Genomic DNA, 18,395 nt, shown 5'->3' with positions numbered 1-18,395 from the left:
GGATCTGGGGGTCCTAGTGCAAGAAAATCAAAAAGTTGGTATGCAGGTGCAGCAGGTGATCAAGAAAGCCAACGGAATGTTGGCTTTTATTGCTAGGGGGATAGAATATAAATACAAGGAGGTATTGCTGCAGTTATATAAGGTATTGGTGAGACCGCACCTGGAATACTGCATACAGTTTTGGTCTCCATACTTAAGAAAAGACATACTTGCTCTCGAGGCAGTACAAAGAAGGTTCACTCGGTTAATCCCGGGGATGAGGGGGCGGACATATGAGGAGAGGTTGAGTAGATTGGGACTCTACTCATTGGAGTTCAGAAGAATGAGAGGCGATCTTATTGAAACATATAAGATTGTGAAGGGTCTTGATCGGGTGGATGCAGTAAGGATGTTCCCAAAGATGGGTGAAACTAGAACTAGGGGGCATAATCTTAGAATAAGGGGCTGCTCTTTCAAAACTGAGATGAGGAGAAACTTCTTCACTCAGAGGGTGGCCGGTCTGTGGAATTTGCTGCCCCAGGAAGCTGTGGAAGCTACATCATTAGATAAATTTAAAACAGAAATAGACAGTTTCCTAGAAGTAAAGGGAATTAGGGGTTATGGGGAGCGGGCAGGAAATTGGACATGAAGCTGAGTTCGGATCGGTCAATGCCCTGTGGGTGGCGGAGAGGGCCCAGGGGCTATGTGGCCGGGTCCTGCTCCGACTTCTTGTGTTCTTTAGATTTGTGGTTGGGATCAGATCAGCCATGATCTTATTGAATGGCGGAGCAGGCTCGAGGGGCCGATTGGCCTACTCCTGCTCCAATTTCTTATGTTCTTATGTTCTTATGTTCTTATTCCCCTTATCTACCTGTACTGCCACCTTCAGGGGTCTGTGCACATGCACTCCAAGGTCTCTCACTTCCTCCACCCCTCAATATATTGCCATTTACTGCGGATTCCCTTTTACTGTTTGCCCTCCCGAAGTGCATTACCTCACACTTCACCAGGTTGAACTCCATTTGCCACTTTTCCACCCATTCCACCAACCCATTGATATCTTCTTGGAGTCTACAGCTATCCTCTTCACTATCAACTACACGGTCAATTTTTGTGTCGTCTGCAAATTTGCCAATCATGCCCCCTACATTTAAGTCCAAATCATTAATATATACCACAAACAGCAAGGGACCCAACACTGAGCCCTGTGGCACACCACTGGAAACGGATTGCCATTCGCAAAGACATCCATCCACTTTAACCTTTGTTTCCTGTCACTGAGCCAATTTTGGATCCAATTCGCCACATTTCCCTGTATCCCATGGGCTTTTACTTTTCTGACCATTCTGCCATGTAGGACCTTGTCAAATGCCTTACTAAAATCCATGTAGACAACATCCACTGCGTTACCCTCATCAATCCTCCTAGTCACTTCCTCAAAGAATTTAATCAGATTTGTAAGGCATGACCTTCCCTGAACAAATCCACGTCGACTATCCCTGATTAAACCATGCCTTTCCAAGTGACAGTTTATCCTATCTCTCAGTATTGATTATAATAGTTTGCCCGCCGCAGAGGTAAGACTGAGCGGCCTATAATTGTTCGGCCTTTCCCTCGTACCCTTTTTAAACAATGACACTACGTTTGCAGTCTTCCAGTCCTCCGGTACCTCCCCTGTATCGAGTGAGGATCGGAAAATGAACCTCAGAGCATCCGCTATTTCATCCCTGGCTTCCTTCAATAGCCTCGGAAACAATCCATCCGGCCCTGGTGACAAGGATTCCAGTCCCTCTCGTACTTCCTCTCTCTTTTGGATGATATAACACCATTAATGGACTCGTGGCTTAGACTGGGAGCTGAACATTCCTGGTTACAGAATATTCAATGAAGAGTGTAGAAGAGCATGCCAGGAGCAGCACCAGGCATACTTAAAAATGAGGTGCCAACCTGGTGAAGCTACAACTCAGGACTACATGCATGCTAAACAGCAGAAGCAACATGCTATAGACAGAGCTAAGCGATTCCACAACCAACGGATCAGATCAAAGCTCTGCAGTCCTGCCACATCCAGTCGTGAATGGTGGTGGACAATTAAACAACTAACGGGAGGAGGAGGCTCTGCAAACATCCCCATTCTCAATGATGGCGGAGTCCAGCACGTGAGTGCAAAAGACAAGGCTGAAGCGTTTGCAACCATCTTCAGCCAGAAGTGCCGAGTGGATGATCCATCTCAGCCTCCAGAACTAGCTGCGCCTCTAGCCAAGCTGTTCCAGTACAGCTACAACACTGGCATCCACCCGACAATGTGGAAAATTGCCCAGGTATGTCCTGTCCACAAAAAGCAGGACAAATCCAATCCGGCCAATTACCGCCCCATCAGTCTACTCTCAATCATCAGCAAAGTGATGGAAGGTGTCGTCGACAGTGCTATCAAGCGGCACTTACTCACCAATAACCTGCTCACCGATGCTCAGTTTGGGTTCTGCCAGGACCACTCGGCTCCAGACCTCATTACAGCCTTGGTCCAAACATGGACAAAAGAGCTGAATTCCAGAGGTGAGGTGAGAGTGACTGCCCTTGACATCAAGGCAGCATTTGACCGAGTGTGGCACCAAGGAGCCCTAGTAAAATTGAAGTCAATGGGAATCAGGGGGAAAACTCTCCAGTGGCTGGAGTCATACCGAGCACAAAGGAAGATGGTAGTGGTTGTTGGAGGCCAATCATCTCAGCCTCAGGGCATTGCTGCAGGAGTTCCTCAGGGCAGTGTCCTAGGCCCAACAATCTTCAGCTGCTTCATCAATGACCTTCCCTCCATCATAAGGTCAGAAATGGGGATGTTCGCTGATGACTGCACAGTGTTCAGTTCCATTCGCAACCCCTCAGATAATGAAGCAGTCCGAGCCTGCATGCAGCAAGACCTGGACAACATCCAGGCTTGGGCTCATAAGTGGCAAGTAACATTCGCGCCAGATAAGTGCCAGGCAATGACCATTTCCAACAAGAGAGTGTCTAACCACCTCCCCTTGACATTCAACGGCATTACCATCGCCGAATCCCCCACCATCAACATCCTGGGGGTCACCATTGACCAGAAACTTAACTGGACCAGCCATATAAATACCGTGGCTACGAGAGCAGGTCGGAGGCTGGGTATTCTGCGGCGAGTGACTCACCTCCTGACTCCCCAAAGCCTTTCCACCATCTACAAGGCACAAGTCAGGAGTGTGATGGAATACTCTCCACTTGCCTGGATGAGTGCAGCTCCAACAACACTCAAGAAGCTCGACACCATCCAAGATAAAGCAGCCCGCTTGATTGGCACCCCATCCACCACCCTAAACATTCACTCCCTTCACCACCGGCGCACTGTAGCTGCAGTGTGCACCATCCACAGGATGCACTGCAGCAACTCGCCAAGGCTTCTTCGACAGCACCTTCCAAACCCGCGACCTCTACCACCTAGAAGGACAAGGGCAGCAGGCGCATGCGAACGACACCACCTGCACGTTCCCCTCCAAGTCACACACCATCCCGACTTGGAAATATATCGCCGTTCCTTCATTGTCGCTGGGTCAAAATCCTGGAACTCCCTTCCTAACAGCACTGTGGGAGAACCGTCACCACACGGACTGCAGCGGTTCAAGAAGGCGGCTCACCACCACCTTCTCGAGGGCAATTAGGGATGGGCAATAAATGCCGGCCTTGCCAGCGACGCCCACATCCCGTGAACGAATAAAAAAAAATTCAGGAGGGTCAGAGCAGGAAAAAGGGAGAAGGGGTGAGAGTGTTGCTCAAAGATTCCATTACAGCTGCAGAACACAGGGACAGGGATGGTGGAAAATCTGAATTTATTTGATTTGAGTAAAGGAATAAGAAGGGGACTATTACTGTATTGAGTGTTTATCATAGACTAATGAACAATGGGAAGGAAATAAAGAAAGTGATATGTAGAAAAATGGGAAAAAATTTCAACAGGAACCATAATAATAGATGACTTCAATTATCTGAAGATAGAATGGGGAAAGAGTAATGTAAGTCGGAAAGAAGGGAAGGAGTTTCTAAATTGTTCAGGGCTGATTTCTGGATCACCATGTTTTTGATCCAACACATATTTTTGATCCAACAAGGAAAATAGCAGGGCTGAAATTAGTTGTCAGAAATGGTGCAGGGGAATTAAGTAATATAAGGCTGGGGGAGCATCTGGGAAATAACATAATTAAGTTTGAATTCAAAATTGAAAAAGGACAGGAACAGTCAAAGATATCAGAATGGAAGAAAGCCAAGATAAAAAGGGAACTCGCCCAGATAAATTGGAAAGAAAAAAAATGGCGGGGAAGGCAGCATATGAATAGTCAAACAAAAAATATTTAAGGCACAAACGAGACATAGTTTCACAAGAGGTAACACTGGTGCAGCAACATCTAAGGAGATCCTGAGATTTGTAGAGAAATTAAAATGGAAATAAGATTTTAAAGAGGCACATGACAAATCTAGGGCGAATAATACAAAAAAAATTCCAAAGTAGAGAAAATATATAAGGGAAGTAGAATAGGTTTTATGAGCAGATAAAGGAAAATAGTAAATGATTTTATTAGCACATAAGTAAAATAGAAAAATCAAGGCTGATTAGAAATGCAAAAGGAAGATTAAGAAATGTCAGATACTGAGTATTTTTCAGAAGAGTGTTGTATTGACAATTAAATATTAAAAGAGGAGAAGGTACAACAACTGGATAGAAGACCTAAAGACAAGAAAGTAATGTGATAAACTGGTGCAACTCAAAGTATGATGTGGAGATGCCGGTGATGGACTGGGGTTGACAATTGTAAACAATTTTACAACACCAAGTTATAGTCCAACAAATTTATTTTAAATTCCACAAGCTTTCGGAGGCTTCCTCCTTCCTCAGGTGAACGGTGTGGAAATGAAATTTTCGAATCCTTCGCATTTGAAAATCACAGAACAATGCCTGGTGATTACTGCCCGTTGCCAAGGCAATCACAGTGAGCAGACAGAAAGGTGTCACCGAAAAGGCCATCGAATATACAAACCCCCAAAAAAAGAGAGAGAGAAGACAGTCAATGACCCATTATATTAAAAACAGATAACATTTGTTCGCTGGTGGGGTTACGTGTAGTGTGACATGAACCCAAGATCCCGGTTGAGGCCGTCCTCATGGGTGCGGAACTTGGCTATCAATTTCTGCTCGACGATTTTGCGTTGTCGTGTGTCTCGAAGGCCGCCTTGGAGTACGCTTACCCGAAGGTCGGTGGCTGAATGTCCATGACTGCTGAAGTGTTCCCCGACAGGGCGAGAACCCTCCTGTTTGGCGATTGTTGCGCGGTGTCCGTTCATCCGTTGTCGCAGCGTCTGCATGGTCTCACCAATGTACCATGCTCTGGGGCATCCTTTCCTGCAACGTATGAGGTAGACAACGTTGGCCGAGTCACAGGAGTATGAACCGTGCACCTGGTGGGTGGTGTCCTCTCGTGTGATGGTGGTATCTGTGTCGATGATCTGGCATGTCTTGCAGAGGTTACCGTGGCAGGGTTGTGTGGCGTTGTGGACGCTGTTCTCCTGAAAGCTGGGTAATTTGCTGCGAACGATGGTTTGTTTGAGGTTGGGTGGCTGTTTAAAGGCGAGTAGTGGAGGTGTGGGGATGGCCAGAGCGAGGTGTTCGTCATCATTGATGACATGTTGAAGGCTGCGGAGAACATGGCGTAGTTTCTCCGCTCCGGGGAAGTACTGGACGACGAAGGGTACTCTGTTGGTTGCGTCCCGTGTTAGTCTTCTGAGGAGGTCTACGCGATTTTTCGCTGTGGCCCGTCGGAACTGTCGATCGATGAGTCGAGCATCATATCCCATTCTTACCAGGGCGTCTTTCAGCGTCTTTAGGTGTCCATCGCGTTCCTCCTCGTCTGAGCAGACCCTGTGTATTCGCAGGGCCTGTCCATAGGGGATGGCCTCTTTGACGTGGTTAGGGTGGAAGCTGGAAAATTGGAGCATCGTGAGGTTGTCCGTGGGCTTGCGGTAGAGTGAGGTGCTGAGGTGCCCGTCTTTGATGGAGATTCGTGTGCCCAAGAAATAAATTGATTCTGAGGAGTAGTCCATGGTGAGCTTGATGGTGGGATGGAACTTGTTGATGTTATCGTGTCGTCTCTTTAGTGATTCCTCACTGTGGGTCCATAGAAAGAAAATGTCGTCGATGTATCTGGTGTATAGTGTTGGTTGGAGGTCCTGTGCAGTGAAGAAGTCGTGCTCGAACTTGTGCATGAAAATGTTGGCGTATTGGGGTGCGAATTTGGTCCCCATGGCTGTTCCGTGTGTTTGGGTAAAGAACTGGTTATTGAAGGTGAAGACATTGTGATCCAGGATGAAGCGGATGAGTTGGAGGATGGCGTCTGGAGATTGGCTGTTGTTGGTGTTGAGTATTGATGCTGTCGCAGCGATGCCGTCATCGTGGGGGATACTGGTGTAGAGTGCCAAGACGTCCATCGTGGTGAGAAGTGTTCCTGGACTACTCACCATGGACTACTCCTCAGAATCAGTTTCTTTCTTGGACACACGAATCTCCATCAAAGACGGGCACCTCAGCACCTCACTCCACCGCAAGCCCACGGACAACCTCACGATGCTTCACTTTTCCAGCTTCCACCCTAACCACGTCAAAGAGGCCATCCCCTCTGGACAGGCCCTGCGAATACACAGGGTCTGCTCAGACGAGGAGGAACGCGATGGACACCTACAGACGCTGAAAGACGCCCTTGTAAGAACGGGATATGATGCTCGACTCATCGATCGACAGTTCCGACGGGCCACAGCGAAAAATCGCGTAGACCTCCTCAGAAGACGAACACGGGACGCAACCAACAGAGTACCCTTCGTCGTCCAGTACTTCCCCGGAGCGGAGAAACTACGCCATGTTCTCCGCAGCCTTCAACATGTCATCAATGACGACGAACACCTCGCTGTGGCCATCCCCACACCTCCACTACTCGCCTTTAAACAGCCACCGAACCTCAAACAAACCATCGTTCGCAGCAAATTACCCAGCTTTCAGGAGAACAGCGTCCACGACGCCACACAACCCTGCCACGGTAACCTCTGCAAGACATGCCAGATCATCGACACAGATACCACCATCACACGAGAGGACACCACCCACCAGGTACATGGTTCATACTCCTGTGACTCGGCCAACGTTGTCTACCTCATACGTTGCAGGAAAGGATGCCCCAGAGCATGGTACATTGGCGAGACCATGCAGACGCTGCGACAACGGATGAACGGACACCGCGCAACAATCGCCAAACAGGAGGGTTCTCGCCCTGTCGGGGAACACTTCAGCAGTCATGGACATTCAGCCACCGACCTTCGGGTAAGCGTACTCCAAGGCGGCCTTCGAGACACACGACAACGCAAAATCGTCGAGCAGAAATTGATAGCCAAGTTCCGCACCCATGAGGACGGCCTCAACCGGGATCTTGGGTTCATGTCACACTACACGTAACCCCACCAGCGAACAAATGTTATCTGTTTTTAATATAACGGGTCATTGACTGTCTTCCTTCTCTCTCTCTCTCTCTCTCTTTTTTTTGGGGGGTTTGTATATTCGGTGGCCTTTTAGGTGACACCTTTCTGTCTGCTCACTGTGATTGCCTTGGCAACAGGCAGTAATCACCAGGCATTGTTCTGTGATTTTCAAATGCGAAGGATTCGAATATTTCATTTCCACACCGTTCACCTGAGGAAGGAGGAAGCCTCCGAAAGCTTGTAGAATTTAAAATAAATTTGTTGGACTATAACTTGGTGTTGTAAAATTGTTTACAACTCAAAGTAGAGCAGGCCCCAGGCCCTGATGGCTGTTTCATAGAACGCTGCAGGAGGTCCGAGAGGAACCGGCAGAGGAGAATGAATGAAGGAATGAATGAATGAATGAATGAAGGAATGAATGAAGGAAGGAAGGAAGGAATGAATGAAGGAAGGAAGGAAGGAATGAGTGACAGACAGACAGACTTGCATTTCTATAGCACTTTTGACAACCTCAGAATGTCCCAAAGCACCTTAGTCAATGAAGTACTTTTGAAGTGTGGTCAAAGCAGTGAGGCAGCCAATTTGCACACAGCAAGGTCCCACCAAACAGCAATATGATAATGACCAGATAATCTGTTTTTTTTAAAGTTATGTTGGTTGAGGGATAAATATTGGCCAGAACACCAGGGAAAACTCCCCTGCTCTTCTTTGAAGTGTGCCATGGGATCTTTTATGTCAATCTGAAAAGGGCAGATGGGGCCGAGGTTTAACATCTCAACTCAACGACAGCACCTCCGACAGTGCAGCATTCCCTCAGTATTGGACTGAACTGCTCAAGTCTCTGGCTTGGGACTTGATCCCACAATCATCTGACTCAGATAGACTGGATAGCGGAATGGAAAGAGGTGGCAGATGTAATCTAATGAAGAAAAGTGTGAGGTAATGCATCTTGGAAGGTAAAAACAAGGAATCAGAATATACACACTCAGTGAAAAGAGAGTGAATGATGTGAATGAATAGAAACCTAGGAGCTCAAATACATGTAGATAAAAAACACTTATACACTGCGCCCCTGTTTATATAACAGTGAAGATGTAATAATAAATCTGTACAAGGCAATGGCTGGACCACATTCAGAACAGTGTTATAGAAAGGACATTGAAGCCAGGGAGTAAAAGCAATGATTCACCAGGAATGGAAATATATAGTTATGAGGAGAGAATCGATTTCCTGGGACTATTTCCACTGGAGCTGAGAAGGCTTAGGAGATTTAATAGATGTTTTAAAATTACTAAGGGTGTTCATGGAATGAATATGGAAAGACTATTTCCTTGGATTATGGAGTCCACAGTGATTTTAAACTGTCACTCAAGGAGTAAGGACAAAGGTTAGGAAATGGAATGCTTTGCCACAGAGATCAGTTGAGGGAAAATTGGATAAATATTTGAAGCAGAGGAAGATACAGGGATAGGGGGGAAAAAGCGAGTAAGTGGGATAAGTATTAAATTGCTCCAGTAAAGAGCCAACACAGACATGAACCAAATGGAATCTTTGTACAGTTTAAGTGTCTATGGTTTATTCAATTCTTGATGAAATGCAAGAACTCAATCACTGAATCTGGAAAAGAGAAATGACCAGTCTGGCCTGTGGTGTCTTTTATAAAAGATATGGGATACCAGGGTTACATGGGTTGTGTGCCTGAATCAAAAAGTATCCACACAACATTTCCTGTGAATGAGCTGATGGCTTGCAGAAGACATACTTGGATTAGCCAATAACAAACTCACCACTTCGGCAGGGATTTCCCAGAGGAATACAGGATACAGCCAGTCGCCACATGGATTAATCGAATTTTACTTCTTAGAACTTTAATCAGATCCCCATTCTGTCCCCCAACCACCTCAATTCTCCATAAATCATTTGAATCTCCAGTTCCGTTCTGTAAATAAACACAAACACCCCTCAATCATCAGAAGCAGAATTCCACTTCATATAATCAGTTATTTCTTGTCCCTGCACACCACTGTTACATAGGAATTGCTAGATGAAAAAAGAACAAGATCCATCTAGTTCACCTTCTACTATCCTGGTAGTAAAATAATAATGTAATGAGACATGGTTTATTAGTAATCGCACTGTAAAGGATCCTGTGGGGAAGAGTGATCATAATATGATGAATTTAAAACTGAGTTTGAGTGACTTATTTAAGTCGGAAACTAGAGTCTTAAACTTAAATAAAGCCAATGACATAGGAATGGGGGGCAAGTTGGCTATGGTAGATTGGGAAATTAAATGAAAGGGTATGACTGTTAAAAAGCAATGGCAAACATTTAAAGAAATATTTCAATATTCTCAACAAGTATATATTTCATTGAGAAATAAAAACTCCACGGGAAAAGTGATCCACCCATGGCGAACTAAAGAACTTAAGGATAGTATTAGGTTACAAGAGGCCAAAAATGTTGCCAAGAAGAGTAGTAAGCCTGAGGATTGGGAAAGTGTCAGAAACCAGCAAAGGATGACCAAAAAATTGAATAAAAGGGAGAAAATAGAATATGAAAGTAAACTGCAAGAAATATAAAAACGGAATGTAAGAGCTTGTACAAGTAAGCAAAAAGGAAGAGAGTAGCAAAAGTAAACGTCGGTCCCCGAGAGGCTGAGACAGAAGAAACTATAATTGGGAAATCAGGAAATGGCAGATGTGTTATACAAATATTTTTTAATCTGTATTCACAGTAGAAGACACAAAAAGCATACCAGAAATAGTGGGGAACCAAGGGGCTAATGACAGCGAGGAACTTAAAGTAAAGTAATTAATATCAGTCGAGAAAAAGTACTTGAGAAACTAATGGGACTAAAAGTTGATAAATCCCCTGGACTTAATGGCCTACATCAGAGGATTCTAAAAGAGGTGGCTGCAGAGATAGTGGATGCATTGGTTATGATCTTCTAAAATTCCATAGATTCTAGAACGGTCCCAGCAGACCGGAAGATAGCAAATGTAAACCCGCTATTCAAGAAAGGAGGGAGAGAGAAAACAGGGAGCTATAGACCAGTTGGCTTGACATCAGTCGTCAGGAAAATGCTGCAATCCATTATTAAGGATGTGGTAACAGGGTACTTAGAAAATCATAATATGATTAGCCAGAGTCAATACGAAAGGGAAATTGTGTTTGACAATTTATTAGCGTTTTGAGCATGTTGGCCTTTATTGCAAGGGGGTTGGAATATAAGAGTAAGGAAAACCCAAAGATGTTTTATAAATACATAAAGAACAAGAGGATAACTAAGGAAAGAGTAGGGCCAGCAGAAACCAAAGAGGTAACCTATGAGTGGAGGCGGAAGATGTGGGTCTGGTTCTAAATGAATACTTTGCGTCTGTCTTCACAAAAGAGGGGGATGATGCAGAGATTGTAATTAAGAAGGAGGAGTGTGAAATATTAGATGAAAAAAACATAGTGAGGAAGGAAGTATTAAAAGGGTTTAGCACCTTTGAAAGTAGGTAAATCGCCAGGCCCGGATGAAATGTATCCCAGGCTGTTAAGAGAAGCAAGGGAGGAAATAGCGGAGGTTCTGACCATCATTTTCCAATCCTCCCTGGCTACAGGTGTGGTGCCAGAGGATTGGAAGACTGCTAACGTTGTACCGTTGCTAAAAATAACTTGCTTGAATTTTTTGAGGTAACACGGAGGGTCGATGAGGATAACGTGTTTGATGTCGTGTACATGGATGTTAGCAAGGCTTTTGACAAGGTCCCACATGGCAGATTGGTCAAAAATGTAAAAGCCCATGGGAAAGAAGGAAAAGTGGCAAATTGGATCCAAAACTGGCTCAGTGGCAGGAAGCAAAGGGTAATTGTTAACAGGTGTTTCTGTGACTGGAAGACTGTTTCCAATGGGGTCCTGCAACACTCAGTCTCTTGTTTTTTGTGGTATATATTAATGATTTGGACTTGAATGTGGGGGGCTTGATCAAGAAGTTTGCAGATGATACAAAAATTGGCCATCTGGTTGATAGTTAGGAGGAAAGCTGTAGACTGCAGGAAGATGTCAATGGACTGGTCAGGTGGGCAGAGAAGTGACAAATGGAATTCAATCCAGAGAAGTGTGAGGTAATGTATTTGGGGAAGGCAAACAAGGCAAGGGAATACACAATAAATGGGAGGATACGGAGAGGTGTAGAGGAACAAAGGGACCTTGGAGTGCATGTCCACAGATCCCTGAAGGTAGCAGGGCAGGTAGATACGGTGGTTAAAAAGGCATATGGAATACTTTCCTTTATTAGCCGAGGCACAGAATATAAGAGCAGGGAGGTTATGCTAGAACTGTATAAAACATTAGTTAGGCCACAGCTTGAGTACAGTTCTGGTCACATTACAGGAAAGATGTGATTGCATTAGAGTGTACAGAGGAGATTTAAGAGGATGTTGACAGGGCTGGAGAATTTTAGCTATGAGAAAAGATTGGATAGGCTGGGGTTGTTTTCTTTGGAACAAAGGAGGCTGAGGGGAGATTTAATTGAGGTATATAAAATTATGATGGGACTAGATAAAGTGGATAGGGAGGATCTATTTCCCTTAGGAGAGGGGTCAGTGACTAGAGGGCATAGATTTTAAGTAATTGGTGGAAGGTTTAGAGGGGAGCTGAGAAGATGTTGTCACCCAGAGGGTGGTGGGGGGCTGGAACTCTCTGCCTGAAAGGGTGGTAGAGGCAGAAACCCTCAACTCATTTAAAAAGTACTTGGATGTGCACTTGAAGTGCAGTAACTTACAGGGCTACGGACCAAGTGCTGGACAGTGGGATTAAGCTGGATAGTTCTTTATCGGCCGGCACGAACACAATGGGTCGAATGGCCTCCTTCTGTGCCGTAACTTTATGATTCTAAGTCTTACTACAATTGTACAGGGCTTTGGTGAGACCTCACCTGGAGTACTGCATACAGTTTTGGTCTCCTTATCTAAGGACAGATATTCTTGCCTTCGTGGCGGTGCAAAGAAGGTTCACCAGATTAATTGCTGGAATGAGAGGGTTGTCCTATGAGCAGAGATTGAGTAGAATAGGCCTGTACTCTCTGGAGTCCAGAAGAATGAGAGGTGATCTCACTGGAACATATAAGATTCTGAGGGGGCTTGACAGGGTAGACACCAAGAGATTGTTTCCCCTGGCTGGAGAGTCTAGAACTAGACGGCATAGTCTCAGGATAAGGGGTCGGCCATTTAGGACTGAGATGAGGAGGAATTTCTTCACTCAGAGGGTTGTGAATCTTTGGAATTCTCTACCCCAGAGGGCTGTGGATGCACAGTCGTTGAGTATATTCAAGGCTGGGACATAGATTTTTGGACTCTAGGGGAATCAAGGGATTATGGGGATTGGACACGAAAGTGGAGTTGAGGTTGAACATCAGCCATGATCTTATTGAATGGCGGAGCAGGCTTGAGGGGCCGAATGGCCTATTCCTGCTCCTATTTATGTCCTTATACAATGATAATGGAGTTGTTGACTAATCATAGCAATTAATCTCTATCGAATTAGTCTACAACAGACCCAGACACAGTGAGGAAAACCCCAGTGGAGAGCTTTGGGAACCATGTCTAAAGTCACCTGTTCCTCCCAAGCATGCTACACTTACCACGTCTGAAGTGCTAGATTGTATAAGTACAGAGATTAGACAAGCGTGTAAGAAAGGCATAGTGGTCTTAATGGGGGACTTTAACCTTCACATTGATTGGGGAAAGCAGACGAGCAACTGTCAGAAAGGTAGTGAATTTCTTGAGTGTGTCCGGGATAGTTTTCTACAGCAGTATGTCCTAGAGGCAACAAGGGGGCAAGCCATTCTAGATTTAGTAATGAGTAATGAACCAGATTTAGTTAACAGCTTAACTGTGCGTGAACATCTATCCAATAGCGATCATAACACGATCGAGTTCAATGTAGTGTTTGAAAGGGAAAAAAGTGAGTCAGCTGCTAAGATTCTAGACTTGGGTAAGGCCGACTTCAATGGGATGAGACAGAGACTGTCCACAGTAAACTGGGCAAATCTGTTAATGGGTAAAACGACTGATGATCAGTGGGAAATGTTTAAAGAAACATTTAACGAGATACAGAACCGGTTTATACCCCTGAGGGGCAAGAACTCTACTTGCCAAGAAAAAGAGCCATGGACAACAAAAGAGGTAAGGGACATTATAAGACGTAAGGAAAGGGCATACAAAAAGGCAAAAAATAGCACAGATCTGGCGAATGTGAAAGATACAAAGATCAACAAAGGGTCACAAAACAGATAGTAAGAGCTACAAAAAGAGAGTATGAAAAGAAACTTGCAAGGGATATCAAAACCAATACAAAGAACTTTTATAGTTATATTAGAAAAAAGAGGGTGGTCAGGAGCAGTGTTGGCCCCTTAAAAACTGAAAGTGGGGATATTGTCATTGACAATGGGGAAATGACGGACATGTTGAATAATTACTTTGCGTCAGTATTTACAGTCGAAAGAGACTGCAGCATGCCGGAAATCCCAAGAAAACTAATATTGAATCGGGGACAGGGACTCGATAAAATTAACTTAAGTAAAGCAACAGCAATGAAGAAAATAATAGCACTAAAGAGTGACAAATCCCCAGGACCAGATGGTTTCCATCCCAGGGTTTTAAAAGAAGTAGGTGAGCAGATTGCGGATGCCCTAACTATAATCTTTCAAAGTTCTCCAGATTCAGGAACTGTCCCTCCAGATTAGAAAATTGCACATGTCACTCCGCTTTTTAAGAAAGGAGAGGGAAAACAGGGAATTATACACCAGTTAGCCTAACATCTGTTGTGGGGAAATTGCTGGAGTCTATAATTAAGGATGGGGTGACTGAACACCTCGAGAATTTTCAGTTAATCAGAGAGAGCCAGCATGGATTTGTGAAAGGTAGGTCGTGCCTGACAAACCTGATTGAATTTTTTGAAGAGGTGACTAAAGTAGTGGACAGGGGAATGTCAATGGATGTTATTTATATGGACTTCCTGAAGGCATTTGATAAGGTCCCACATAAGAGACTGTTAGCTAAGTTAGAAGCCCATGGAATCGAGGGTAAAGTACGGACTTGGTTAGAAAATTGGCTGAGCGAAAGGCGACAGAGAGTAGGGATAATGGGTAAGTACTCACATTGGCAGGATGTGACTAGTGGAGTCCCGCAGGGATCTGTCTTGGGGCCTCAATTATTCACAATATTTATTAACGACTTAGATGAAGGCATGGAAAGTCTCATATCTAAGTTTGCCGATGACACAAAGATTGGTGGCATTGTAAGCAGTGTAGATGAAAACATAAAATTACAAAGGGATATTGATAGATTAGGTGAATGGGCAAAATTGTGGCAAATGGAATTCAATGTAAACAAATGTGAGGTCATCCACTTTGGATCATAAAAGGATAGAACAGGGTACTTTCTAAATGGTAAAAAGTTAAAAACTGTGGATGTCCAAAGGGACTTTGGGGTTCAAGTACATAGATCATTGAAGTGTCATGAACAGGTGCAGAAAATAATCAAGAAGGCGAATGGAATGCTGGCCTTTATATCTAGAGGACAAGGGGGTAGAAGTTATGCTGCAGCTATACAAAACCCTGGTTCGACCGCACCTGGAGTACTGTGGGCAGTTCTGGGCACCGCACCTTCAGAAGGACATATTGGCCTTGGAGGGAGTGCAGCGTTGGTTTACTAGAATGATACCCGGACTTCAAGGGTTAAGTTACGAGGAGAGATTACACAAATTGGGGTTGTATTCTCTAGAGTTTAGAAGGTTAAGGGGTGATCTGATTGAAGTTTATAAGATATTAAGGGGAACAGATAGGGTGGATAGAGAAAAACTATTTCCGCTGGCTGGAGATTCTAGGAGTAGGGGGCACAGTCTAAAAATTAGAGCCAGACCTTTCAGGAGCGAGATTAGAAAACATTTCTACACACAAAGGGTGGTAGAAGTTTGGAACTCTCTTCCGCAAACGGCAATTGATACTAGCTCAATTGCTAAATTTAAATGTGAGATAGATAGCTTTTTGGCAACCAAAGGTATTAAGGGATATGGGCCAAAGGCAGGTATATGGAGCGAGCTCACAGATCAGCCATGATCTTATCAAATGGCGGAGCAGGCACGAGGGGCTGAATGGCCTACTCCTGTTCCTATGTCTCAAATTACTCATATACTGTATCTCAAAATGTTATTTTCTAAAAGAAATCTATCTATTTTGCATTTGAATGAATCAATATTAAATCCTTCCACTGTCTCTCTTGGGAATCTGTTTCATAGATTAACCACTCAATCACTTAAATATTGGTTCTGTAGATTAGTTTTGAATTTACTCCCCACTTTAAGCACAGGCCGTGTCCTCTAGTTCTACTGTTCTGGACAAGGTGAAACAGCTCGTTGTGGTCTATATTATCACGTCCCTTTAGAATCCTTAAAGCAGCAATCACATCACCTTTCAACCTTCTCTCTTCAGTGAGAACATGCCGTAAGTTCAATGGATATAAACGATACCTGCTTTCTTTACCAGAGTGCCCAACCAGGATATTCGTGCCTGACTCTGAAAATCCCTCAACCAATAAGCCCACAATGCCCTCTGCACAAAATTCCTCCGCCTCTTATCCTTAGATCTTTTAAAACCCTGTGAAGCCTCTTTCCGTTTAGCGACAATATCCTGGCCCCATGTGGGTCCACTGTCCATGACAGACTTCAAGATCCCCAGTGGCCATGGTTTCCTTTTAAAGACATTCCATGACTTGTCCAAAAAGAACTCTCGCTCAATTCAAGGAAGAGTCCCTGACCGTTCCTTACTATTCCATATCCTGTGACCTGGAAGTGCTTCTTCGTTAGCGGTGCCTCATGATGGTGACTGTGCATATTCCGAGATGTTCTATTAAACAAAAAACAAAAAATATGAGCCTGCAGGATGAACCTCGCTATTATTGCAGACAGCTGTGGCTCAGTTGGTAGCACGCTCTCCTTGGAGTCAGAAGGTCGTGGTTCGAGCCCCACTCCAGTGGCTCGAGCACAAAATCTGGGCCGACACTCCCAATGCCAGTACTGAGGGAGTGCTGCACTGCCGGAGAGTTAGTACTGAGTGCTGCATCGTTGGAGGGTCAGTACTGAGGGAGAGCTGCATTGTTGGAGGGTCAGTACGGAGGGAGTGCTGCAATGTTGGAGGGTCAGCACTGTCGGAGGGGCTGTCTTTTGGATGAGAGGTTAAACCGACGCCCCGTCTGCCCTCTCAGGTGGACATAAAAGATCCCATGGCCAGAAATTTGAAGAAGAGCAGGGGAGTTATCCCCGATGTCCTGGCCAACATTTATCCAACACCACAAACAGATTATCTGGTCATCATCACATTGCTGTGCACAAATTTCCTACATTACAATAGTGACGACACTTCAAAAAGTACTTCTTTGACTGTAAAGCACTTTGAGGCGTCCTGAGGGTGTGAAAGCGATATATAAATGCAAGTTTTGTTTTATTAAACTGAAACACTGAAGAGGAACCCACTTCCAACACTTACTCTTTGTGCTCAAGTCTGAAGACATCACCGTGTCGAACATGTTGGGCAGGGTCATCCAGATCTGTGAAAGGAGTCAGAGATAACAAATAATCAAATGATGTGCGGTTCTCAAAGATCATTTCACATACAAGTTTTTTGATAATCCTTCATGTGCCATTGATGTTCGTCAACATTTTTCAGACATAGGAACAGGAGTAGGCCATTCAGCCCCTCGAGCCCGCTCCACCATTTGATAAGATCATGGCTGATTTGTGATCTCAAACACCCGAAGACGAAGCAAGACAATGGCTAATGCATGGCACAAACATTATTCAAGGACTCTTCCAGCACTTATCAAATCCATGTAAACAAAAACAACAGATCTTAGTGAATAACTTGCCGATGTCAGGAATTTCTAAATGAAGAAACAAAAAATAACCTGCCCTCTTTTACAGCTTTCAATTCAATAAGCTCCAGAATTAAAATCACTCATAGTTCTATCAATATGAAAATAGTCAATTAATAATCAGCCATGGAATCCTCTAAGGCAACTGACTGGCAGCACTATGCTGCTGCTTCTATACCAAGCCGACTCTTCAACCTCCACAAGTATCCACATGGAGAAAATACAAAATTCAAGTCTGGCTGAGTTAACAAGCAGAAGGACAAGATTAACAACAGGGTCTTCTACAGACCTCTGGGCAGTATAAAGACAATGATAACATTGTACAGGGACAGGGTGTGTATAGACAAATGAGAGTGCATAGAACTGCAGGCAACCTATCAACTTGGATAGGGAACTGGTTAGGAGGTAGGAGACAGAGAGTATGGATAATGGGTAAGTACTCCAGTCGGCACAATGTGACTAGTGGTGTCCCCCAGGTAATTGTACTGGGGCATCAGCTTTTCACAATATTTATCAATGACTTAGATGAAGGAATAGAGAGCTGTATATCCAAGGTTACTAAGTGAGTTGGCACAGTAAGAACATAAGAACATAAGAAATAGGAGCAGGAGTAGGCCAATCGGCCCCTCGAGCCTGCTCCGCCATTCAATAAGATCATGGCTGATCTGATCCGAACCTCAAATTTAAATTCATGTCCAATTTCCTGCCCGCTCCCCGTAACCCCTAATTCCCAGGAAACTGTCTATTTCTGTTTTAAATTTATTTAATGATGTAGCTTCCACAGCTTCCTGGGGCAGCAAATTCCACAGACCCACCACCCTCTGAGTGAAGAAGTTTCTCCTCATCTCAGTTTTGAAAGAGCAGCCCCTTATTCTAAGATTATGCCCCCTAGTTCGAGTTTCACCCATCCTTGGGAACATCCTTACCGCATCCACCCGATCAAGCCCCTTCACAATCTTATATGTTT

The 18,395-nt window shown here is 44.5% G+C and overlaps 1 protein-coding gene across 6 annotated transcripts in view; it reads right to left on the bottom strand.

The window, feature by feature from the left end:
• Positions 1 to 18,395, bottom strand: part of pomt2 (protein-O-mannosyltransferase 2) — a 196,347-nt gene that overhangs the window by 70,800 nt on the left and 107,152 nt on the right. For all 6 annotated transcript variants that reach the window (XR_010964271.1, XM_067992145.1, XM_067992147.1 and 3 more), the window contains 3 exons: positions 17,044 to 17,104; positions 16,326 to 16,404; positions 9,300 to 9,451 (listed from right to left, as the gene is read on the bottom strand). Coding sequence is in view for 5 of the 6 variants with exons in the window: in XM_067992145.1 (XP_067848246.1) it covers positions 9,300 to 9,451; positions 16,326 to 16,404; positions 17,044 to 17,104 (292 nt within the window). In the remaining variant the exon portion in view is untranslated. The remainder of the gene's footprint in view (positions 1 to 9,299; positions 9,452 to 16,325; positions 16,405 to 17,043; positions 17,105 to 18,395) is intronic.

The sequence above is a fragment of the Heptranchias perlo genome, chromosome 10 (assembly GCF_035084215.1).
Source record: "Heptranchias perlo isolate sHepPer1 chromosome 10, sHepPer1.hap1, whole genome shotgun sequence".
NCBI classification, from domain to species: domain Eukaryota; kingdom Metazoa; phylum Chordata; class Chondrichthyes; order Hexanchiformes; family Hexanchidae; genus Heptranchias; species Heptranchias perlo.
Note: the sequence above shows the minus strand (reverse complement) of the source record. Positions and strands in the feature narration are given on the sequence as shown.